The sequence below is a fragment of the Eriocheir sinensis genome, chromosome 40 (genome assembly GCF_024679095.1).
Source record: "Eriocheir sinensis breed Jianghai 21 chromosome 40, ASM2467909v1, whole genome shotgun sequence".
Classification (NCBI taxonomy): Eukaryota; Metazoa; Arthropoda; class Malacostraca; order Decapoda; family Varunidae; genus Eriocheir; species Eriocheir sinensis.
Genome location: NC_066548.1, coordinates 5,378,348 through 5,403,974, shown reverse-complemented (window position 1 = coordinate 5,403,974; position 25,627 = coordinate 5,378,348). Strand labels below are relative to the sequence as shown.

General features: G+C 43.0%; 1 protein-coding gene across 1 annotated transcript in view; it reads right to left on the bottom strand.

Moving 5' to 3' along the window:
- LOC127009254 (synaptotagmin-15-like) overlaps nucleotides 1-25,627 on the bottom strand; it is a 96,810-nt gene that overhangs the window by 37,863 nt on the left and 33,320 nt on the right. The window contains exon 2 of the mRNA XM_050882136.1: nucleotides 15,039-15,259. Coding sequence (XP_050738093.1) covers nucleotides 15,039-15,259 — 221 coding nt within the window. The remainder of the gene's footprint in view (nucleotides 1-15,038; nucleotides 15,260-25,627) is intronic.

Genomic DNA, 25,627 nt, shown 5'->3' with positions numbered 1-25,627 from the left:
ACAAACCGAAACTAGGTAAAAACGTGAAAAAAACAGACATTTACAGAGATTTAATAGTCCAGGCAACACGGACTCCACCCAAACCCAGGCAACACAAAAAACAGACAAACACCAGGACGCTCAATCCCCGCCTACAACTTCGCAGAGGCCGAGGTCAAAGTCGTTTCCAAGAGGGCCATTTATCGTTAACTTAAAGCCAGGAAAATAAGGTTTATTCCCCCGCAAAAAATGTCCCGCTAAAGTGCAATTGAAATCGTCAGTGTTTCAGCGTTAGTCCGTTACGTCTCGTTCGCGACGCCTGCGAGGGAAAGGGATTTACGGGCATCGATATTCGCAAGCCTTTAAGTATCACTAATCCACTCTTTATTAGTTTGCCTTGGACGAGAAAACATTGCTGAAAACCGAACAAATTTAGCATCACCAAGTTTTCCTCATATTTCTTTGTCGACGAAATTTTTGGACACATTATAAACATAACATTATAGGCTTTCCTCTGAGGACTTATTGCATCATCATCGCAGCTCTCAGTCCTGCCCCAACACTCTTGATCATGTTACGAGGCCTTGTGCACGGCGTGGATATCAAATACACACCAAACATTCCCGGCGAGGTCTGAGTATGCCGTTAGGCTTAGGAATGTTTGTCTTTGATCTTGAAAGAGATGTTAAACAGTCACGGATTCGGATTTCCTTTGCTGACACGCCGCTTTCCATATCGCCGAGATTATTTGAGATTTGACGAATTTGTGACATGGAGACAAACGTGCAGACAGACGGGCGATGGGAGAAAACGGTAAAAGGACAGACGGACGGGTGGACGGACGAACGCAGTAACTGATAAACAGATAGGTGAATGAATGGACGGACAAACGGAGATAATGTTTAACAGATAGACGGACGGACGGATAAAATGATAAAAAGACAGATGGACAGAGAGAATGATGAAATGACTGATAAACGGGTGGACAGACGAACGGACAAACAGATAAACCAAGAGGCAGACAGACAGGTAGAGAGACAGAAAGACAGACATACACACACGGACAAACAGACTAACGGGAGGATAGATATACACACATACACACGAAGAAAAAATCCCCTAAAATCTTGCTATTTAATATAACTACAACATAATGAATCCTTTGAAGATGTGCAAGGTCGGGAAAGCCTACCTGGATTTCTACCTTAAACCTAATTATTATCCTTATTACGCGCCCACTCTACCTGTACCACCACCACCACCACCACCACCACCTCCTCTTCTTTAACCCTGAAACACGCTGGCCTTTGATCTAGTCTCTCTCTTCATATCCCCGTAATAGTCCTTTTCTTCTTCCTTTTCCTCCTCCTCTTCCTCCTCCCTCTCTACTTCCATCGCCACCTGTTGATTTTTTCCTTTACCTGCTAACGATTCCTCTTTTAATTCCCTTCGTCATTCTTCTCATTATTTGGCTGTTACTGCTTCCATTGCTTTTCCCTCTCTCTTCCTCTCTCTCACACTTCACCGAAACTCCCTTTAAAGAGTAAGCAAAGTACCTCCCTTCCCTCACTGCGTATCGCCATGGCAACAAGAATAGCTTTTACTTTAGTCTCCTTCCCTCCCTCCCTCCTCCTCCTCCTCCTCTCCCTCCACTTTCTCTACTCCTCCTCTTCCCCTCTATCTGTGTTTACAATGTCAAGTCTAATAACATTCATGACACATTCAAAACACCGCCCCTTCATCATTTTATTAACAGCCACGCGCTTCCCTGCCTGCCATTCACAGTTCCCGATGCTAATGTTTACTTGGAACTCACAATTATTGCCCTGTGCTCCTCATGCCTCCGCCTCAACCATCCCTAAGTCCCTGTTCTGCTACTTCGCTTCCTGGAGCTCATAACGATATACCTTCACTTTCCCGTCACATTTCATCCCTGTTACTTTACACTAACATTACCATTTTAAAAAGTTCCTACACGTTAGAATCCTGTTACTATGCCACTACTGTCCCGACCCAACCTTGCTACTGTACAAAACACACACACACACACACACCAGCTTTGTCTATAGTTTCGCTAACGAGCTCCTAAACTCTGCAGGCGTGTAGGTTCTGGCTGGTGTTCACGAGTCCAGCACGTGATCAGACCGTGAGTGAATTTTACACACCCACACTCACACACACACACACACACACACACACACAGTAAAGAAACAACATATTACCTGAAGTGAAATTGCGTAGCCTAACCAAATTAGTTTTCTTCCATAACTTTAAACAACACTCTTTTCTTGCCTTAAAAGAGTCGTGCTTATGTAACGGCTAGTCAGTTCGTTCAAAAACAACCCTAAATATAGCTGCTGTTGTAAGTGCCTATATGTTTGAATGCTTAATTGAATATACGTCTTATTATGTTCAAGTGTGTTCTATTAACCTGTTCGTGGAAACACCTCCGCCCACACGCCTCAGGTAACAAGTCTCTCTCTCTCTCTCTCTCTCTCTCTCTCTCTCTCTCTCTCTCTCTCTCTCTCTCTCTCTCTCTCTCTCTCTCTCTCTCTCTCTCTCTCTCTCTCTCTCTCTCCCCAGGTGACGTGAAAGGGAAAGGTGAAGATCGAAATTTGGATCAATACGAATATGAAAGTATGATTTTTCGCTACAATGCAACAGGACTGAAAAGGGTCTCTCTCTCTCTCTCTCTCTCTCTCTCTCTCTCTCTCTCTCTCTCTCTCTCTCTCTTACCACACAAAGAGAGCAGCACCGAGCCAAAACACACACACACACACACGCACACAGCCATTCCCCAGCCACCGCCCCCCTTTAACCTTCCCCCCCACACCCTCTGACCCTTCCCGGCTTCCCAATCGAGCTAAAAGCATTACCGTAACCACAGAGACCGCCAAGCTTCTCCCGAGTGAGGCGGCGGCCGGGCTACGGGAAATGCTGCCTTCTTCCTCTCCTAGGCGGGTGATGGGGATGGTGAGTGTCTGCCAAGCTTACGATACAGGCTTGAGCAAATGTGTGTGTGTGTGTGTGTGTGTGTGTGTGTAAGTAGCAAGTAGTAGGTAAGTAAGAAAGAAGTAAGAAGGAAGGAAGGAAGTAAAAAATAAGTAAGTAAGTAAGAAGCGTTTGTGTGTGTGTGTGTGTGTGTGTGTGTGTGTGTGTGTGTGTGTGTGTGTGTGTGTGTGTGTGTGTGTGTGTGTGTGTGTGTGTTTTAGAATCATTAGACTCCTCTCATGCAAAGCCGCCAAAACATATTCCGCCACTCCTAACAAGTTTTCTTTCAATGTCAATTTTTATTATTTCTTGGGTGTGTGTTTTGTGGTAAGATGCCTAACATACCCAATACGTGTTATCTGAATCATAAATGGTGTCTTTAGTTTATATACGACAATCCCCATTTCCATCAGTATACCTTCAACTCCTCTTCCTTTTTTCCTCTCGTTTCCAATCCTGACCCTAAGCCTCAGCACAGTCCATTTGTTCCCCTTGCACTGCCTCGGATGCTCCTTCGCCACCACCCTCCACGCCTGTCCCGAACCCCGTGCAGTCCCTCCCACTTCCTGCTCTTCCTTCCCTTGTTCCATATCCTCGCCCTTCTCCTGCCTGCCCGTCACCACTCCTAGACCAATAGTTCTTAACCTCAGGGGTCTTGAAATAGACTTTGGTTCGTTTTGGTAAAGGATTTCCGCCGTGTCTAATACAATGTTGGGAGGGTTGGTTAAAATATCTGGCATGGTTTCACAAAGAGGAGATAGTGTCTGTAGCATTCACTTGATATTTAACCACTCTTTCCACTTGGTTTAGGATGCTAATGGCACGTTTATTCCTTATATTCAGAGACGGAAGACAACGAACCACCAAACAACATTTTATTTACTTTGTGGTGCTGTATAGAATGGTCTTTGTGACGAAACTGTAAGAGAAGCAGAGCAACCTAAGCCAAGGTGTCTCTGGCTAGGTACAGGGGTGTAAGGCTTTTTTTTCCATCTCGGTCTCTCTCCCTTCACAAAAAAGTCAAAACTACTTCGTGACAATACGGCAAGACCTTGTTTACAATATGCGGTACGATTTCGACATACAGCCTTTAAACAAGAAAAAATCTGCAATGAGAATATGAGATGCTTAATAACAACAGATTTTAAGAAGAGAAAAAGAAAATCAGAAGTGTTATCTACGGGAAAAAGCTCAATGCCATAAAATTCTGATATAGAAGTAGGAAGGTAATGAGAGAGCCGGTAAACACGCTTCATCTTTCTTCCCTTTTACGTGATATCACATTAATTGAACGGAACGCGGATGGAGAGAGATAGAGTTACACTTCACCGAGCCAGTAATCGAGTTAAATGATCAGGTCTAGGGGCGATATAAGCTTTTTCTTGATCCCTACACCCCCAGCAGCTTTTCCATCTCTCAAGGGTACTCTAGAGACCCTCAAAGACTTTACCGACGAGAAATTGAAAGTGATATGTGATGCTTCCTGGAAAAATGGTAAGGAAGATAGAACTCTGACCTTTTCACCGCAGCGCAAAGAAGTCTGACATGGATGGTAAATGTAACCTACGAATATAGATGAATAGATGGAGATGGATAGATGTGATAGGCAGTATATTAGCCGGCTTTTTTTTTTCTCATTATTTTTTTTGCCCTTGAGCTGCTTCCTTTACTGTAAAAAAAAAGATAGCTAGGTGGATAGATACGAAGACAGATAGGTAGATAGACATAGAGATACACAGATATACGTAGACAGATAAGTAGATAGACATATAGACACAGATAGATAGACAGGTAGATAGATGAGGTAAAAATAATACTGTAAAATAGACAGATAGGTAGAGACATACAGATAGACAGAAAGATGGATAGGTAGATAGATAAGAGGTAAAAATAATACTGTAAAATAGACAGATAGGTAGATAGCCATACAGATAGACAGAAAGATAGATAGGTAGATAGATATATAGGTAAAAATAGTACTGTAAAATATCGCCGCTGAACTTTATCCTCCGAGGGCGGCTACACTGGTTAAGCTGCTCCAAACCAAGTAGTCTCCTGATATTGGTCTCCGCAAAGGGCGTCGTTACATTTCCACAGCTACTAAAGGTGGAGTACTGGCTCGGTATTCTTAGACATGTCCTTATCTTACATCAATCATTTCCAAAGGCCAAAAAAAAAGAGGCTAAACGCAACTACAAAAGGTGGAGTATTGGCTCGGTATTCTTAGACATGTCCTTATCTTATATCAATCATTTCCAAAGGCTAAATGAAGAGGTTAAACGCGTCCCCATGAGTCTTTCTTTACGTTCACGATGTAGAAGCTTTGTCAAACTACCCACGGAAATGCCCACAAATCCTATACGAAAGCCTTGTTGAATGTATGTGCTTAGGCGCCGAAAGATAGCAGCGACGGGCCAAATTTGTGGCTTTACCGTGTAGCAGCGACGGGCCAAATTTGTGCCATGATATAAACCCCCAAAAATAGATGATACATAATCTGATCACTAATGCTTTGATATATATTATGAAATGGTTTGTGTGAGGGGTGATTTTTTCTCATTTTTCTCGCTTGGTGGGACCATTAAGAAACATGATCCCCGTTGCTAAATTTTAAGAATATGACCCGTGCGCAGTAGAAAATGTGGCGCATCAACTATCGCAATACTTACCAGTGGAGGAAAAAAAAACTAAACCTCTCGCTGACCCCCTGCAGGAATGGCGCCAGGAGGGTGAAAGTAGGAAGCGCTTAATGTTATGTTTAGAGCGGATATACAAATGTAGGAAGTGCTTTTTAGTATGCTGAGCGCGGATGTACAAACGTGCACCCCAGGGAAGTCTAGCAGCGCCACGGGTCTTAATATTTATAAAAGCTGTTTGAACTTCGAGTATAAGAAAGGCAATCCCGTATTAGCAGCGTCAGGGACCCTTCGTGTAAAAAGACGATATTACTTTTAACGACAAGAAAATTACAAATATATTAATTGTTCGAGTATTTTCTTGGGTTACTCGTTGATTCTATTGACTAATTCTACTTTTGATTATTTTAGTATGAACTGTTTGACATTTTCTTTAGAGTACAGCACACAAAAAAAAGATTCGTTCGTCCGTCCACCCGTCTCTGTGTCTGTTAATCCGTCTAGCCTTTTATCATATAGTCTGTTTATCCGTCTATCTTTTCATTATTTTGTCTGTCTATCCCTGTTTTGTCACCATTTTGTCTGTCCACCCGTCTGTTTTGTCATCATTTTGCCTGTCCATTCAACTGTCTTATCATCATATAGTCTGTTTATCAGTATATCTTTCCGTCATTTTGTCAGTCCACCCGTCTGTTTTGTTCTAATTTTGTCTGTCCACCCGTCTGTCTTTTCATCCTTTTGTCTCTTCACCCGTCTGTCTGTATATCATATGTCAGTTTACCCGTGCAGCGTCAGAGCCATTGCCACACATCCGTCAGCCAGGAACACCGCGTGGCTGTATGTATATGACGCAGCGAAGAGGGAGGGAGCGCTTTGATTACGGCGACAACGAGTAAGTGGTTTAAGAGGGACGAGGAGAGGATCATCTCGCGCAAATCCTCGCTGCTGACTTTAGACTTGCAGGGAAGAGATTTTACCTTTCCCTATTGCTTCATATTTTCCTTACAAACGCACGCTTGATTTATATCTATTTATTTATCATTTTCTTAACTTATTCACTTACTTATATTCTTCCCTTTTTTTGTGTCTTTCTAAACATTTACACAGTGAAAGAAGGGATATGAAGGAATAAGGAAAAAATGGTAAAATTAGAAAGAAAGAAAAAATAACAAAAGGAGGAAAGAAACATGAGAATAATTATGAGAAAAGAAGGAATAGAGTAGAGTAAAAGGTATAGAAGGAAATGGTGGAGAAAGAAGAAGAGGAGGTGGAAGAGGAGAGAAAGCAGATGTGATTGGAGGAAAGTTTGAGAGGAAGAAAAGGAGGGAAAAAGGAAGAGAAGGAAGGGAAGGGTCAGTGAATGGTTAGGAAGGGGAAGATTAAAAGAAGGTATTAAAAGGAAAGATGTCCAGTCTCTCTCTCTCTCTCTCTCTCTCTCTCTCTCTCTCTCTCTCTCTCTCTCTCTCTCTCTCTCTCTCTCTCTCTCTCTCTCTCTCGGTTCGAATGTTATCTTTCCTTACCCCTCTCTCTCTCTTTTAATCTCTCCTTATTCAATTTCTCTATCTCTGTTCCTTTCCCTCCTTCATTTTTACCTTTCATCTCTCTCTCTCTCTCTCTCTCTCTCTCTCTCTCTCTCTCTCTCTCTCTCTCTCTCTCTCTCTCTCTCTCTCTCTCTCTCTCTCTCTCTCTCTCACCAAGCAGGAAGAGAGAGAGAGAGAGAGAGAGAGAGAGAGAGAGAGAGAGAGAGAGAGAGAGAGCAAGGATCAATTATCACGTGACTGGAAGGACCAACTGCCAGAAATTCTTGACTCATTCTTACTCAAAAAATCGTGTTTCCTCCTCCTCCTCCTCCTCCTCCTCCTCTTCCTCCTCCTCCTAGCTCCTCCTCCTCCTAGGTCCTCCTCCTCCTCCTCCTCCTCCTCCTCCTCCTCCTCCTCCTCTTCCTTCTCCCTCCCCTCCTCTAACTTTTTATCTTCCTCCTCTTCCTCCTCCTCCTCTTCCTCCAATTTCATCTCGTCTTCCTGCTGCTTCCCTTTCTCCCTCTCTACGAACTCCACTATTTTTTTTAATATCTCCCTTCCTCTCCATCTGCATCTTGTTTTCCTCCTCCTCCTCCTCCTCCTCCTCCTCCCTCATTTTTCAGTCTATAAGCCATTATTGCAAACACGAACTTATGTATGCACGTCTTCACCCTTCATTTTTGAGAGAGAGAGAGAGAGAGAGAGAGAGAGAGAGAGAGAGAGAGAGAGAGAGAGAGAGAGAGTCAGTCAGTCAGGTAGTCAACGAGTCAGTCAGTCAGCCAGTCAATCAGAGAGTCAATCAGTGAATCAATCAGCGAGCCAGTCACTCATCCAGCCAGTCAGTCAGTCAGTCAGTCAGTCAGTCAGTCAGTCAATCAGCCAGCCAGTCAGTCAGTCAGTCAGTCGGTCAGATAGTCAGTCAGTTAGTCATTCAATCATTTAATTAGTCAGTCAGTCAGTCAGTCGGTTATCTAGTCAGTCAGTCAGTCGATTATCTAGTCAGTCAGTCAGACATTCATTCATTTAATTAGTCAGTCACTTAGTCAGTTAGTCAGTCAGTCAGACATTCATTCATTTAATTAGTCAGTCAGTCAGTCCGTCCGTCCGTCCGTCAGTCAGTCAGTCACTCGTGTATACATAGAAGAGAAAGACGGAGGGACAGCAAACACTCGAAGCTTGACAGTTGATGAGTAACGCGCATAATTCCACGTCTCCTGTGATTGGTTCGCGCTCCTCAAGGCACGACGGGAGGCTGGGAAGAAGGCGAGGAAACAAAATTACCTGTATATTGATGTGGGAGGCAGGTGAGTTTTCCCCCTCTACCCCCCCTCTCTCTCTCTCTCTCTCTCTCTCTCTCTCTCTCTCTCTCTCTCTTATCGCATTCAATGGTTGAGTTGGCGGTGGAAATGTAGTTATGGTGATGGAACTGGTGGAGAGCGGTGATAGAAGCAACTGGTTTGGTTAGTAGTAGTAGTAGTAGTAGTAGTAGTAGTGGTGACGGTGGTTGCGGTAGTCAAACATGGTGAGGTAAAACCGTTGAGCAAAACCATGAAGGAAAATGGAAGCAGAATAACTCCATAAAAGAAAAAAATTAGGCCCAGTTAAGGTCTTGTATCGACGTAGTAACCCAGGAATAAGAAAGCTAGATAGTTAGAGCGTAGGGGAAAAAGTAAGGAAGGAAGAAAATCAAACACAGGAAGGTGGAGGAATTAATGAACGTTCTGCCCGATGTGTACACAGATGATATCCCCGGAGGCCCGCGATGTCTGGGGGTTATTATACATTCTGGGAACTCGTACTAAAGAGCCCTGCCACCCTACTACACGGCGATGCTGCGACCTTATTACTGGAGAGTGTAGCGTCCCTATTACTGGAGAGTGTAGCGTCCCTATTACTGGAGAGTGTAGCGTCCCTATTACTGGAGAGTGTAGCGTCCCTATTACTGGAGAGTGTAGCGTCCCTATTACTGGAGAGTGTAGCGTCCCTATTACTGGAGAGTGTAGCGTCCCTATTACTGGAGAGTGTAGCGTCCCTATTACTGGAGAGTGTAGCGTCCCTATTACTGGAGAGTGTAGCGTCCCTATTACTGGAGAGTGTAGCGTCTCTATTACTGGAGAGTGTAGCGTCCCTATTACAACTTTTCTATCCAATTACAAGAACGCTGCAGCCATATCACAAAGGAGCTTTTTCACCCCATTCAAGGAGAGCAGTTTCACACAATTACGGGACAGCACTGCGTCCCTCCGCCTTCCTTACTGCGCCTCCGTTGAGCAGTGGTTACCGTACTTGACTATGACTCCGCGGGCCCGGGTTCGATTCACGGCCCGGACAGACGGTTTGCGGCTCACCCAGGTGTTCATCCTCCCTTTCGGGCTGGTCGATAAATGTGTACTTAAGGAAACCTGGGGAAGGTAAACTGTGGCAACTCCGTACTTCATATTGGTCCGTGTCCCGCGGTAATAGATTCTTATCCACCCCAGGCTCAAAGGGCCAACGGTACGGAGGTGAGCACCGCAGCCACGCGCAGCTATAGCGTATGAACCCAACTTTACAACTTACTGCGTCTCTATTACAGTTATCAGCTATCGGCCTTCCACGTCCAAAAGTCATTGCGACATTCATTTGAAACTTGTGGTCGTGTCAGGAATAACCACAAAACTGTTTGATTTGTTACATTCGTCTACTGTCTTATTTTTAACCAAAACTGACGGCCGTGAAATATATGAGGACTTGTATAATTCGTTATTAGCAAAGTTAATTCTTAATCTAACAGTCGCACTTTTCTCTCCCTTCTTTGTGCGGTAAAGCCGATGCTGTTCAAAAAAAAGAGTTCATTGTATTTTTGTTATAATTTTTTTCCGATTCTTTTGTCGTTGTTGAAGTGGGCGGAACAATGTCCGCCATTTTGCCGCTGAAAATGATTAACAAAACAAAATATTGCACAAAGGATTAGATCAATAGAAAAGAAAAAGCACTCGAAATTAATTAATCATTATTGTTTTCGTAGGAAGACCTCGAATTAATTGTATTCATCAGAACTAAGAAAAGATGTATTTTGAAAAGACGGAAACTGAAATATGCGAGTACAAAAAAGTGACATTCGAGCGGAAGAAAGAAGGAAAGAAGGAAAGAACGAAGGAAGGAAGGAAGGAAGGAAAGAAAGAAGGAAAGAGGGAAGGAAGGAAGCAAGGAAGGAAGGAAGGAGAGAAGGAAGCAAGAACGAAAGGAGGTGATGTGGAAGAGGGAATAGATGGTTGGATAAAGGAAATAGAGAAGGTGAGGATGAAGGGACGGAGAAGAGGAAGAGCAAGTGAGAAGAGAAGCAAGGAAGAGAGGAAGACAAGGAATGAAGGCTGGAAGAGGGAGAGAGAGACGGTGGAGATGGAGGAAAGGAAAGAAGAAAAGAAGGGAGAGAGAAAGACAGGGCTGTATGAGGGAGGGAGATAAAGTGGAGATGGAGGAAAGGAAAGAAGAAAAGAAGGGAGAGAGAGAAAGACATGGAATAAATGGGTGTATGAGGGAGGGAAAGAAGGTGATGGAGGGAAAGAAGATAGGGGCAGCCGGTGAGGGGAAGAGAGAGGAAGAGAGAGAGTAAAAGAGAGGGAGAAAGGGTGACATAACCAGACAAGAACATTGAACTAGCGACTGAAATCCGGATATAGCGATCAAATGACAGACTAAACACAATTACTCCCTTCCAAACCTATACCGGACAATTTTCCTAATGGATGGGTGAGAGGATGCGTGTGTAAACCTATCACTCCACTCCAACCACTCCACTCCTTTACTCCTTCATCCCTTTCCCTTTCAACTCACTCCCCCATCCCCCCCCTGCGACCTGGCAACACTCTCCTATTTCTTTTCTTTTCCTTCCTTTCGTTCTATTCTTTTCACCTATCATTTCACTCCACTCCTTTCCCTTCCATCTCACTCCATCATTCCCACAACCTTGCCACTCTCTCCATTTATCTCTTTCATTTACTTTTCCTTCCTTCCGACCTGTTCTTTCCACCTCTCACTCAACTCCCCCTTTACTTTGCTCCTTTTCCTTCCATCTCTCTTTATATCTTTCTCTTAGTTTTCCTTTCTTCGTTTCTCTTTTTTCAACAGTTTCCAGTCCCTTCACTCACTTCTACATCCTCCTCTCACTCCATCACTCCCGCGGTCTTTCTCTCCTTCCTTCCCTCACTATTTTCTTTCCCTTCCCTCAGGTGCGTCTCTTTCAACCCTCTATTTCCCCTCCACTCACTCCACTCCTGCAGTTCGCCCTCTCCTCTTTCTTCAAATCTTATGGCGTGGTGGTGGTCGAGTGGGCAGCGTGCAGGGGTGGTGAGTCTGTGGATCTTGGGTTCGAGTCCCACTGAAATACGTTGATTTGTCAGACCATCGTCGAGTGGCGGGGTGCAGCTGGGCCAAGAAAGTCATACATCACAGCAGCCACTATAAATAAAATTCGCCTGCGCCACTAAGGAGCTGGAGCCACCAAAGAGCTGTATTACTAAACATTTCGTCGCCCAAGTTCACACATTTGACAAGGCTTTCGTTGGAGTTGTGGGCATTTCCAGGAGTAGTTTTACGACCCTGGTGGTAATTTGACCCTTCGTTTGTACCGTGAACCTGAGGAAGCACTCATTAGAACCCGACTGACCCCCTCTTTGACCTTTAGAAATACATGATGTGAGAAGCGAAGAAACGCCTCAAGACAGCCTACCGACGCACCTGAAAACAACAACAACTCAACCCTTTACCCTCCCCCTTCACTCACATTTTTCCCTCTCCTTTCTTTATCCATGGCACCATCCTCTCTCATCCTCTTTCAACATGTTCCTATCTATCTTTCGCTCTCTTCTCTCAGTTCCCCCTTCCTCTTCCTTATCGCACTTCCCTTCCCCATTACCCTATTTCACCTCCCATTCTTTCCTTCCCCATTACCCTCTTTCACTTCCCTTTTATCCTTCCCCATTACCCTATTCACTTCCCTTCTTTCCCTTCTTGTCTCTAATCCATTACCTGAACCTCCTCCTCCCCACCCTGATGCCTTCCCACGCTGCCTTTTATCAGTTCATTTCCCTCCTACACGACACTTTTTTCTCCTCATATTTCCTCCCTTACCCTCCCTTGCTCCCTGTGCCAATCCTCTCCTCCTCATCAGTTCAGCAGGCCACTCTACCTCTTCCTTGATATTCTCTCTACTCCTCCTTCTCTCCCTCCCTCCCTTTCCTTTCCTTCTCTTATTTTCCTCCGTTCTCTTCCTTCCCTTCCTTGATACTCTCTTTTCTTCATGAGTTTTCCAGTTTTCTTTTTTCCCTTCCTTTCCTTCCCTTTCCCTAGTTCCCTCCTTTCCCTTTCATTTTCCCTATTAATTTCTTTCCCTCATTCCTTTTCCTTTCCTTTCCTTATTTCCATGCATCCCTTACCTCCCTTTTCTGATACTCTCTCCCTTATGCGTTCTCCTGTTCTCTTTTCCCTTCTCTTGTTTCCCTTTCTCCCCCTGCCTCCCCCTCTCTCATATCGCGTCTACCCTTCCCTTCTCCCCTCCCTCCCTTTTCCTAATTCTCTCCTTCATCGCCTCAACAAACCTATAAAGCAATGTCCTACCTTAAATGCACTTCCTTCATTAGTCTCTCTCTCTCTCTCTCTCTCTCTCTCTCTCTCTCTCTCTCTCTCTCTCTCTCTCTCTCTCTCTCTCTCTCTCTCTCTCTCTCTCTCTCTCTCTCATTAAAACACCATTTCCCCTTCCAATTACACCTTTCATTTTATCTCCATTTCATTCACCTGTCAGCAGCTCCCTTATTTTACATCTTTTTAGGCCTTTCTTCTTCTTCCATTTCTTTATTTCTCTTCTCTTTTTCCTTTTCTATTTGCCTCCACCTTTTATTTTCTTAGCTCTATCCATTCGTCGCTTTCTTTAATTTTCTTTTTCGCTTCTCGTCCAATTTCCTTTTCTTTTTCTTTCTTTCTTTTTTCTGAGCCTTGGATTTCCTTCCCTTTCCTTCTTCAATATTTTTCTCTTCTCTTCATACCATAACCGTGGCCTCATTTTCCCTTTCCGTCACCCATTTCCTTCAGTTATGGCCCTTTCCTTCCTCTCCCTTCTCGCACTTTCCTTCTTTCCTTCCCCATTTTCCTATTTCACTTTCCTTCCTTCCTTTCCCATTACCCTATTTCACTCCCCTTCTTTCCTTCCCCATTAACCCGTTCACTCCATCACCTATTACTTGCTGATTATGTTTTTTCCTTTCATTATGATCTTTCCTACCCCATTACCCTATTCACCTCCCACTCTTTCCTTCCCCATTAACCTATTTCACCAAAGACACGTATCCTTCCTGTATTCGACGTCAAACTATATCCGGGAACTTAATTTTCATCTCGTACCCAATGCCTCTTAGTTACGGCCTCCCTCTCTCCTTCATTTGACTCTTATTAACTCTCCTCGCCCCCCGCCGCGTCCTCTCCGCCCCTCATAACGTGGTCTGCCCCTCATTCTCATTGGCCTCGCCCTGATTACTCATTAACCTGGCTGTTGAGTCCACCTGGAAACGGTTGAGTATTATTGTTCATTTCGATTCTCTTTGATTTCCCTCCAGGTGTGTGTGTGTGTGTGTGTGTGTGTGTGTGTGTGTGTGTGTGTGTGTGTGTGTGTGTGTGTGTGTGTGTGTGTGTGTGTGTGTGTGTGTGTCCTTGTTTAGTCTTCCAATCTGTTTGTTTTTCTATATATCTACATTTGTTTCCTGTCTGTCCATGTATATGTGTTTGGTGTGTCTGCCCGTCTGTCTGTCTGTCTCTCTGTCTTATCAATCTACATCGAACCTGCCTGTCTGTAACTTTCTGTACCTGTCCATAGTTGTCTCTCCTATTCGTCTATCTGTCTATTTATACCAGGCAAGAACACCTGTCAATATTTGTCTGTCCCATTACCCTATCCACCTGTCTATCTCCTGTCAATACTTCCCTATCCCATTAGTCTATCTACCTGTCTATCTCCCTGAGGACAGAGCACCTGAGCCTATACATACATGACTTGAGGGAAGCCGAGTGCGAGGGCTGACACACAACGCACGTGGCTCGGAAATGATATCATATGCGGTAAAAGCTTTCTCATCCGAGCTCCGCCGTGTCCCAATTTATGCCGGATGAGTGAATTCTCGATACAGATGAGGTGAAGGGAGAGAGGGGCTCAGGAGGGGAGGCGGAGAGAGGGACGTGGAAGGAAGGAAGGAGGATGGGGAGAGATTTAGAGAGAGGGAGAGAAGGTTCAGGGAGATATGAATGAAGGGATATAGAGGTGAAAGAGAGAAAGAGAGAGATAGGGAGGGGAAGAAGGAGGGAGATGACAGTGACAGTAAGGCATAAGGAATCAGCCATGAGGGCCACAGAGTTAGTGTTAGTGAAGAACGTTGCGCAGTGTGAACGGTGGTCTATAAAAAGAACCGCAGTAGGATTCACCAGGCACTTCAGACGGACGACTCAGGAGCTTGGAGAAGAAGGGAACCAAGAAAATATCGCAGAATGACTTAACCTGGTAGCAGCGACTGGCCAAATTTGTGGCTTTACCGTGTACCAGCGACGGGGGCCAAATTTTTGCCACGATATAACCCCCCAAAAAAGAGATGATGCATAAACTGATGACAAATGCGTTGATATATATTATGAAATGGTTTGCGTGAGTGATGATTTTTTCTCATTTTTCTCGCTTAGAGGAGCCTTTAAGAAACATGATCCCCGAAGCTACCGGGTTAAAAAGAGAGCAAGGTATCAAACCAGGAACGCTCTTGGTAGGGAAGCGAAGGGTATGAGAGGTTAGTGCCGGTTGGGTCATGTGTAAAACGAGAAGCTTGTGTGGAGGGTCAGGGCACTACTGCAGAAGGATCCTCAATGCACGACAAGGGTAGGGCGCTCTTCAACTCACCGGTCATGGCAGACAGGTCGGTGAAGGAGCCTCTGAAGGGCCCAGGGGATGGCGTGGTAGTGCGGGAGTCGCCCCCGTACTCGCTCCCCGCCTGGCTCCCAACGGGCGTGGTGTCCCCGGAGCCCATCCTGCGGGGCGTGAGGGGTGAGCATTCCCCGAGGCCGCGGCGGGGCGACAACGGGGACACTGTCGGGGGCACCGTGAAGGCAACCTCGCGGGACCTGTCGGAGAGGAAGGTGTGTGTGAGTAAGGGTGATGTGAAGGATCTTGTTATGGGAATTATACTCTATGGTTCTTCTCCTTCTCTCCTTTTCTTCCTTCTCCTCCTCCTCCTCTTCCTTCTCTTTCCTCTTCCACTTTCTCTTGCTCCTCCTGTTCCACTTTCTCTTCCTCCTCCTGTTCCTCTTTATTTTCCTCCTCTTCTCCCCTCCTTTCTCCTTTTTCTCCTTCTCCTCTTCCTCCAATAAAACAACTACAACTACTACTACTACTACTACAACATCAACTATTACTACTACTACTACTACTACTACTACTATCCCCCACCCCCCCCACCCCACTACTACAGCTTCTACCACCACAGAAAAAAAGAGACGCTTTTAATTGGAAATAAAACTAGAAAGGGAGCGCCCTGTAGTGTTTCAGGCAATTCCTTTTTTTTTTTTTAATATTCTCTCTTTGCTTTCAGGCCGTGCAGGAGCTGGGCCAGGGCGGGACTGACGGCTGGGTGGGAATGAAGGCGGACGGTTGCCATGCACAGGTGAGGAGTGGTACGCAGGAACAATGGAGTCGTCACCTGCACACTGACTCAAGCTAAAAATTCGGGGCCTCGTTTGTTGTATACTTCTTATCTTTCTACCTCCCCCTGGCGCTGTATATATCTGTTACTAATCTATTTTTTATTTTACGGAAAAGGAGACAGTTCAAGGGCATGAAAAAAAGAGAAAACAATAATGAAAAAAAAAGCCCGCTACTTACTGTTCCCGAATAAAATACATAGAGAGGTCATTATTTTTTTTTTAAGTGATTTGCATCTTTCTGAATAACGATAAAGGATGTTACAGCGGATTGTTATGAGTTTTGATTAAAGGAAGTGATTGGATTGCAGTTTTCTCCTCTTCCTTTTCTTCTTTATTCTTTCTTTACTTTCTCGTCTGATTTATCGTGAATTCCCTTTCCTTTTTCTTCAGTATCTTCTTCTCTTCCTTCTCTTGTTATTTTTCAGTATTTCTTCCTTTTTTTCAACCCTGCAGTCAATCGATTTTTCTTCTTTTTGCCTCATCTGATTTATCATGGTTCTTCTTTCCTTCCTTTCCTCCCGTGGGTTCCTCTTTTCTTTCTTATATTCCGTTCTATCTCCATGATCATTTTCTTTATTCAACCAAGCAGTCACTCAATTCTTCATTTTCTCTCATTAGATTGACCCAGTCCTTTCTTTACGTCCTCTTTTCATTTTCTTCCTTCGTTTTACCTCCCTTTTCCTTGTCTTGTATTCAACCCTTTGGTCTCTTGATTCTTTTCTTTTTTCTCCCTCATCTGATTCACCATTTCTTTCGCTCTTTTCATCATGTAGCTCCCTTTCCTTTCCTTTCTTCAGTTTTCCCTCCATATACCTTTTTTTAGTCAACCATGCTTCTTATTCTCTCATCTAATACATCTTGTCATTTCTTTCCTTTATTTTCTAATGTGGTTTTCTCTTTTTATTCTTTTCTTCCGTCTTACCCCCTTAATTATGTACTTATGAGACACATACAAAATAGTTTCTTGACCATCATCCGTGTGAGAGAGGTGTGCATTCTCTCACCTCCGTTCTTTCTCCCGATCCAGATGCAATACTTTCCCCTTTCCCTTCTTCCCTCGTAGTCCACTTTGCACTCTCTCTTCACTCTCCTTTCTTCCTGCCCCACTTGACGTTTTTTTGCAATTAATTCTTCCCTTTGTTCCACCTACATCTCTCTCTCTCTCTCTCTCTCTCTTACTTCCCTCCGTCCTCTTCCTCCCTTCCTTCCTTCATTCTCTCTCCTTTATCAGTTCTACACTTACAGTCTCTCTCTCTCTCTCTCTCTCTCTCTCTCTCTCTCTCTCTCTCTCTCTCTCTCTCTCTCTCTCTCTCTCTCTCTCTCTCTCTCTCTCTCTCTCTCTCTCTCTCTCTCTCTCTCACACACCGTCTCGTTTTTTTTTATTTCTTCGTTTTACTCTTTATTTTATCATCTATCGTGTTTCTATCGACTTCCATGATCCGCTGTGTTATTTTTTTTGGTGTAGATTGACAAAGTACTTTTATATCATACGACTGATTACTTCTTTCCTTGTCATCTGTTTCTTTTTTCACTTTTTATTAATTCTTCAAACGTGTTGGATCTCTTTGACGCACGAGAAAAGAGGTAACAGCGTATATTCCCGAGTATTTGCGGAAGAGATATCACACGCCCTTTTTTTTTCTAGTTCCTCTTCTTTCCTTCTCTTCCTTCTCCTCTCCCTCTGCTTCGTTTTTCATTGATTCGTCGCTCCCCTTTCCCATGCCGCTCTTTTATCCATTCGTCAGGTGCATCCTTTCCCCTCTCACGGCGAGAGAAAAATGAGACGAGGACGCAGAGAGGAAGGTCAGACAGACGACACAGCTGATCAAACCCTCTCCGTGACTTTAAAAAATGCACCGGCGACAGATTGGAGGCGTTTTAATCCATGCACCTGTCGCGCCGCACACACACACTACCTGCCCGCCCACCCGCCTTCCGCTGTCCAATTAAAGCTACATACCTGACACATCCGACAGGTGATAACTAGCCAATTAAAAGGTGATCTGGTTAAATGGTTGGTTAGATGGTGGAGGTGTTGGTGGTGGAAAGACTAATTTGCCAGAAAACAAATAATGGTTTTGACAATAATGGAAATGGTAAAACAGCATTACTACCACTGCTACTACTTAAAACAATAGTACTAACCATTAATATGACAATTATAGAGAAAAATAATAACAACTACTACTACTACTACTACTACTACTACTACTACTACTACTGTTACTACTACTACTACTTCTCCTACTCCTCCTCCTCCTACTACTACTGCTACTACTTCTAATAACAACAACAACAGCAACAGCAACAACAACAACTGGAAACAAATAATCATTTAAAACACTAATCCCAAGTTAAAACGTAATTTTGTACACGAAAATAAATGCTATTGAATGTTAATTGACTACGATTAAATGATTTTCACGGACTAAAAAAAAAGATATATTTCATTTTAATACTTGTGTCTGTCTGTCTGTCTGTCTCTTTGTTTGTCTGTCTGTCTGTCTGTGATTGTTTGTCTCTTTGTCTGTGTGTCTGTCTCTCTCGCTGTCTGTCTGCCTCTCTGTCTTTGTCTGTCTGTCTGTTTCTCTGTCTGCCTGTCTGTCTGTCTGTCTGTCTGTCTGTCTCTCTCTCTCTCTCTCTCTCTCTCTCTCTCTCTCTCTCTCTCTCTCTCTCTCTCTCTCTCTCTCTCTCAGGTAATGGAGTTTGGGTTCACAAGATCACATAAAAATGAAACACAACTTTACCCCAAAAAAAGAAGAAAATGAAAAGAAAAAAAGGGCAGCACGGGGCAACACAACACCTGCTCTTAGGACACAACACTTACGACACAATATTCTCTCTCCACTTACCATGAAAGTTACAAAGACTCGGCCATAAGTTCTTTTTCTTCCGCCTCTTTTTTCTTTACCTTCTCTTTTCCTTATCATTATTTTTTTTTGCCTTCTTTTCTCCTCTTCTTTCTCTATCATCGCTTAAGTTTTCTTCCTCCTCCTTTTTCTTTACTTTCTCTCTTCCTATCATTATTTTTTTGCCTTCTTTTCTCCTCTTTCTCTATCATCGCTTAAGTTTTCTTCCTCCTCCTTTTTCTTTACTTTCTCTCTTCCTATCATTATTTATTTTTTTGCCTTCTTTTCTCCTCTTCTCTTTCTCTATCATCACTTAAGTTTTCTTCTTCCTCCTTTCTCCTTATTCTTTCTTTCATTATTATTATTCATGTTTTGTTTTTCCTTTTCCTTTCTCCTTACATTCTCTTTTCCTATTATCACGTAGTTTTCTTCTTCCTCCTTTCTCCTTATTCTTTCTTTCCTTATTGTTATTCGTATTTTTGTTTTTTTCTCTTCCTTTCTCCTTATATTCTCTATTCCTATTAACAAGTAGTTTTCTTCTTCCTCCCTTCTTCTTAACTTCTCCTCTCTTGTTATCATTGAACTTACAAACACTGGCTAACTTTTTCCCCTCATATTTTCTCCTTAAATTTCCTTGGCTATTTATTTATTTTTTCTTTAGGGCTGAATAAAATTGTATACTGGATATGCTAACGATTTTTTCCTTCCAATATATGTATGGTGAAGAGTTCTCTAATATTTTTTTCCTCTTCTTTTCTCCTCAAATTTCCCTTACATATAATTATTTCTTTTTTTCTCAGGCTAAATAATGTCGTTTTTATACTGCATATACTAACAAGTTTTCCTTTCAATATATGTATGGTGAAGATTTCTCTAATATTTATTCCTTTTCTTTTCTCCTCAAATTTCACTTACATATAACTATTTTTTTTACTCGGGCTAAATAATGTCGTTTTTATACTGCATATGGTAACAAGTCTTTCCTTTTAATATATGTATGGTGAAGAGTTCTCTAATATTTTTTCCTTTTCTTTTCTCCTCCTCAAATTTCCCTTACATATAACTATTTCTTTTTTTTCTTGGGCTAAATAACGTCGTTTTAATACTGCATATGCTAACAAGTTTTTCATTTCAGTATATGTATTTTTTTTACAGCAGTTCAAGGGCGTAAAAAAAGGAAAACAATAATGAAAAAAAAAAGCCCGCTACTTACTGTTCCTTAATAGAGTACAGAGGAGTGGCCAAAAAGAGAGGTCAATTTCGGGAGGACAATGTATGGTGAATGATGTATGGTGAAGAGTTCTATAGCATTTTTCTTCCCCTTCTTTTCTCATTAAATGTCCGTTACATATAGCTAGTCCATTTTTCTCTGGTTAAATGGTGTCGTTTTAATACGGAAATTTATACGGTAACATTATTTTCCCCTCTGATATATGCAGGGTGAAGCTTTCTCTCCTCTGTGTTGGTTATTTCTCTCCTCGGTCGAGTGATTGGGGTAATTTTTCCACAAAACTGCATATCGTAGCAATTTTTTTTATCCCCGCCACATATCCGGGTTATTTTTCTCTCAATGTAATGGATGAGGGTAGTTTTTCTGATGTAGTCTATATGCTAACATTCTTCCCCTTCTTTTCTCATTAAATGTCCGTTACATATAGCTAGTCCATTTTTCTCTGGTTAAATGGTGTCGCTTTAATACGGAAATTTATACGGTAACATTATTTTCCCCTCTGATATATGCAGGGTGAAGCTTTCTCTCCTCTGTGTTGGTTATTTCTCTCCTCGGTCGAGTGATTGGGGTAATTTTTCCACAAAACTGCACATCGTAGCAATTTTTTTTATCCCCGCCACATATCCGGGTTATTTTTCTCTCAATGTAATGGATGAGGGTAGTTTTTCTGATGTAGTCTATATGCTAACATTCTTTTTCTTCTGTAACATATGATAGGTATTTTTTCTACAAAACTGCATATCGTAGCATTTTTTTTTTACCACCGCCACATATCCGGGTTATTTTTCTCTCAGTGTAATGGATGAGGGTAGTTTTTCTGCTGTAGTCTATATGCTAAGATTATTTTTCTTTTTTAACACATGATGCGTATTTTTTTTTCTCGAATATGATATCAATTAATTTACTTTTCACCTTCCGAACCTCTGACGTTTTTTGCAATTTTCGTTTTCTATTTTCTCGTAACTTTTCAAATCTATTTTTTTAACTACTTATTCGTATCTGTTCGTAAATTTCATGCTGCTTTTCTTATTATCATTCTATTTTGTGTAACTTTTTCTTCATATCTGTAACGTTCGTAACTCTTCGTAACTCTTCGCTTTGTTTCATAACTTTTCAATATATTATTTCTTTTCTCCGACGAATCCGGGACGTACTCAATCAGGCGATACCGAATATGACGGAAGAACCTTCATTTTTCCACTCCATCAATTTGAAGTTAATCACTCTAGGGGTAATTACGCAGTGCCCACACACCACCACACCTACTCACACGTCTACGGCAGTATTTCTATTAAGTACGGGTAGCATAACCTTAATAACCCCCGCTTTAATTAACTTCCCCGAACTCCCCCTTAATATATTTTTTAACACTTTTTACGCAGTACCATATGATATTAAGAAAAGTGAGGAGAAATTTTACCTATATTCTGAAACCGGGCCAAAGACTATTATCTACAATTTATAGGTAATTATGAGAGAGAGAGAGAGAGAGAGAGAGAGAGAGAGAGAGAGAGAGAGAGAGAGAGAAAAAAAGAGAAAGAAAAAAAACAGAGCCGATATCAAGTCGAGGGTATGAAAAAAAAGTTAACCTCGATCTCTAAGGACCACAGAAGCGGGACCAGTACTTGAACCAACCGCCATCACATTTCCACTTCAGGTACTCGCAAAAAAAAAGAGAAAAAAAAGGGACATCGAACTGCAACACGACACAGCGCGAGACAGGCCCCGGGACGAAGGCTATTAAGGTCGGGGAGCGGTTCTTTGTCTGTCGCTGAAAAGAAAAGAGAAACGGAGCGGGGTATGGCGGCCGCCTGTCCATCGTCAACTAAAAAAAGGCGGAGCAGTGACGATCGTGATGCCATAGATGGTAACGCGAGGGAATGGAAACCGGGGAAAAAAAAAACTAAATATACGTGATGAAGCAAGTAAACCGAACGCGAAGAGACGAAAACGCTGGAATTTGAAAGCAATGTGTGTCTCTAACAGGAGCAGTGACAGTCGTGATGCCGGAGATGGTAACGCGAGGGGAATGGAAACCGGGAAAAAGAAACTAAATATACATGATGGAGCGAGTAAACCGAACGCGAAGAGATGAAAACGCTGGAATTTGAAAGCAATGTGTGTCTCTAACAGGAGCAGTGACAGTCGTGATGCTGGAGATGGTAACGCGAGGGAATGGAAACCGGGGAAAAAAAAACTAAATATACGTGATGAAGCGAGTAAACCGAACGCGAAGAGACGAAAACGCTGGAATTTGAATGCGATGTGTGTCTCTAACAGGAGTAGTGACAGTCGTGATGCTGGAGAAGGTAACGCGAGGGAAATACCAACCGGGAAAATGAAACTGAATATACGTGATGAAGCGAGTAAACCAAACGCGAAGAGACGAAAACGCTGGAATTTGAAAGCAATGTGTGTCTCTAACAGGAGTAGTGACAGTCGTGATGCTGGAGAAGGTAACGCGAGGGAAATACCAACCGGGAAAATGAAACTGAATATACGTGATGAAGCGAGTAAACCAAACGCGAAGAGACGAAAACGCTGGAATTTGAAAGCAAAGTGTGTCTCTAACATGGCAACAGTGTACGCTAACATGGTATTGACAAAGGGCAGACTGGAAAAAAACGAATATTCACATCAGAACGCTATAAGGGGAAGCAATACAAGGACGGATGGAATATGTTGCAAGACGAAGCTCAAGACGAAAGGGATGCGCTGAAAAGAGAAACCCTGGATATGAAAGAGATAAAAGGGTGGAGAAACCTAATATGCCTGGAAAATGCTGAAATCTCGAGCTCACGACAAGGAGAACCAATAGTAAAATAGCGGAGACTGAGGCAAAGGAAGGGACGGGAAGGGAATGTTACGTCTTCATTACCAAACACGTACACACACATATATACTCGTCTCTTTAGTAAATACCATTCAATTCTGAGTTTGAATGATGAAGTGTATGCATTTAACCCATCCAGCGCCACGCGTACATATTAATTACCATACGCAAATAGACGTTTCTTCAGTAAACAGCGTGAGTTTAAATTGTGAAGGATCCATTTAGCTCTGTCAGTCTTTGCAACGGCACACATTTCCACTTCTTTGACTAAGCGACAATACAAAGATACGCAAATACCTTCCCCAACACAAAACAAAAGCTACATTAAAATCCAGACAACCTCAGACCACCAACCTCTCCCAAACCTCTCCAGATTCCTATTTGTCCATAAGTTCTCGGTGCATGAGGACGTAGGGTGAGGAGAAACTGTACTACATGTTTTCCTGAGACTCTAGCCAACCCCTCGACTGATCACGAGTGACAGGCCAAGGACGCAGAGAGGCAGGCAGGTCTTGGTAACTGTTTAGCGAGGGAAAGTGGCGTCCTCTTGGGTCCCTGGCTGATGAGTGGACCGAGTTAGGGAAATGGTTGAGATCTCGAAGGAAATCAAGTTGGGAGCGAGAAAAACAAGGTGAGAGAGAGAGAGAGAGAGAGAGAGAGAGAGAGAGAGAGAGAGAGAGAGTGTGTGTGTGTGTGTGTGTGTGTGTGTGTGTGTGTGTGTGTGTGTGTGTGTGTGTGTGTGTGTGTGTGTGTGTGTGTGTGTGTGTGTGTGTGTGTGTGTGTGTGTGCCTGGGGCGGGGTGTCACACCTGGATGGCGATACATACACACTAACGAGCGACAGGTAAGTACAGCTTTACCTTGGGTGAGCGCCTGCTGCCTCTCTCTCTCTCTCTCTCTCTCTCTCTCTCTCTCTCTCTCTCTCTCTCTCTCTCTCTCTCTCTCTCTCTCTCTCTGAAACTGCGGGTCCAAATGTAAAAAAAGTGACTGATAATTTATAATTATCTGAGAGAGAGAGAGAGAGAGAGAGAGAGAGAGAGAGACTTAATATTCACCATCCTCCACTCGAAAACACACACACACACACACACACACACACACACACACACACACACACACACACACACACACACACACACACACACACACACACACACATACGCACATGATCGTACCCAAAACTCCAGCAGCAACAAAACCACAACTAGGACAATAACAATAACAAAAGCAGCGAAACAGCAACAACAAAAAAATAGTACAATGTTACCAGTGCGAGCAAGAAGAACAACATTGTGAAAAACAACAACAACTAAGGAAAAAACAACAAAAACAAGAGCAACGGTGTATAGGATTTCACTGTCAATAATATACAGGTTTAAACACTGCCATTCTAAACCACCACCACCACAACCACCACTGCCGCCACCACCAACAACAACAACACCACCACCACCAACAACAACAGCAGTCTAGTCTTCCTTCATGATTAGGGGCCACAATACCTTACTAGAGGCGACCGGAATAATCTACCCTCTTATTAGTCTTATTTAGTACGTTCCGACCAGCCTGTTGTTACCCTTCCCCCACCCAGCCTCTCTCTCTCTCTCTCTCTCTCTCTCTCTCTCTCTCTCTCTCTCTCTCTCTCTCTCTCTCTCTCTCTCTCTCTCTCTCTCTCTCTCTCTCTCTCTCTCTCTCTCTCTCCTAACTTCCCCTAACTTTCCCTATTTTTTTTGTTTTCTTTATCTTCATTTCTTCCTTTCCTTCCTCCTTTCTACTTCATCATTTGCCTCCTTTGTTTTCTCTTTCTCTTCTGAGCATCTCACTTTTCTTCCTCTTTTCTCTCTTAATTTTTCTCCTTTTCCTTTTCTCTTCTCTTTTTCTTATTTTTTCCTCTTCATTTTCTTTCCTCCATATATTACTCCGTGTTGCGAGCGTCTCTTTATTTCCTCTTTCATTGTCTTCTAAGCCTCTCTCTCTCTCTCTCTCTCTCTCTCTCTCTCTCTCTCTCTCTCTCTCTCTCTCTCTCTCTCTCTCCTCCCTTTCTCTTACCCTCTCTTCCTCCTTCCTCTTCCTTCTCTCCAATCTCCCTTTTTTTCTTTATTTCCTCTTTCATCGCATTCTCAGCCTCTCCTCTCTCTCCTCCCTTTCTCTTACCCTCTCTTCCTCCTTCCTCTTCCTCCTCTCCAATCTCCCAATTTTTTTTCCTTCCCCCGTCGTGCCCTCCTCATCAACCTTCATGAATAAAATCTCCCGCATCTTTCCCTCTACTAATAACGTTGTTCCCTGCCGCCGTCACCACCACCACCACCACCACCGTCGCGACCACTTCCTTTCCCGCCGTAATAACCAGGGCTCCAACGCCTTCCCTATCACTACTAACGCCTTGATCCTTTTGCCACCGTCTATATTACGCCTCTGAAATTACTGATTACTACTACTACTACTACTACTACTACTACTACTACTACTATTACTACTACTACTACTACTACTGCTACTACTACTACTACTACTACTACTACTACTACTACTACTACTACTACTACTACTACTACTGCAACTACTACAATGACCACAACCATAACATCAACACCAACAACTTTTCTACTACTACTACTACTAATACTACCACTACTACCATACCACTACTACTACTACTACCCTAACATTACTACTACTACTACTACTACTACTATTTTTTTATACTACCATACTATCTTCGATTCTTATAACCACAACTGATACCCAAAATACCATTACCACATATTAAAGACCAGAAAAACACACTTAAATACTATAAGGTGAAAATAAAAAAAGGCCAAAAATAATGGAAAAAGAGGGAGAGAGAGAGAGAGAGGGGGAGGGAGAAAGAGGGGG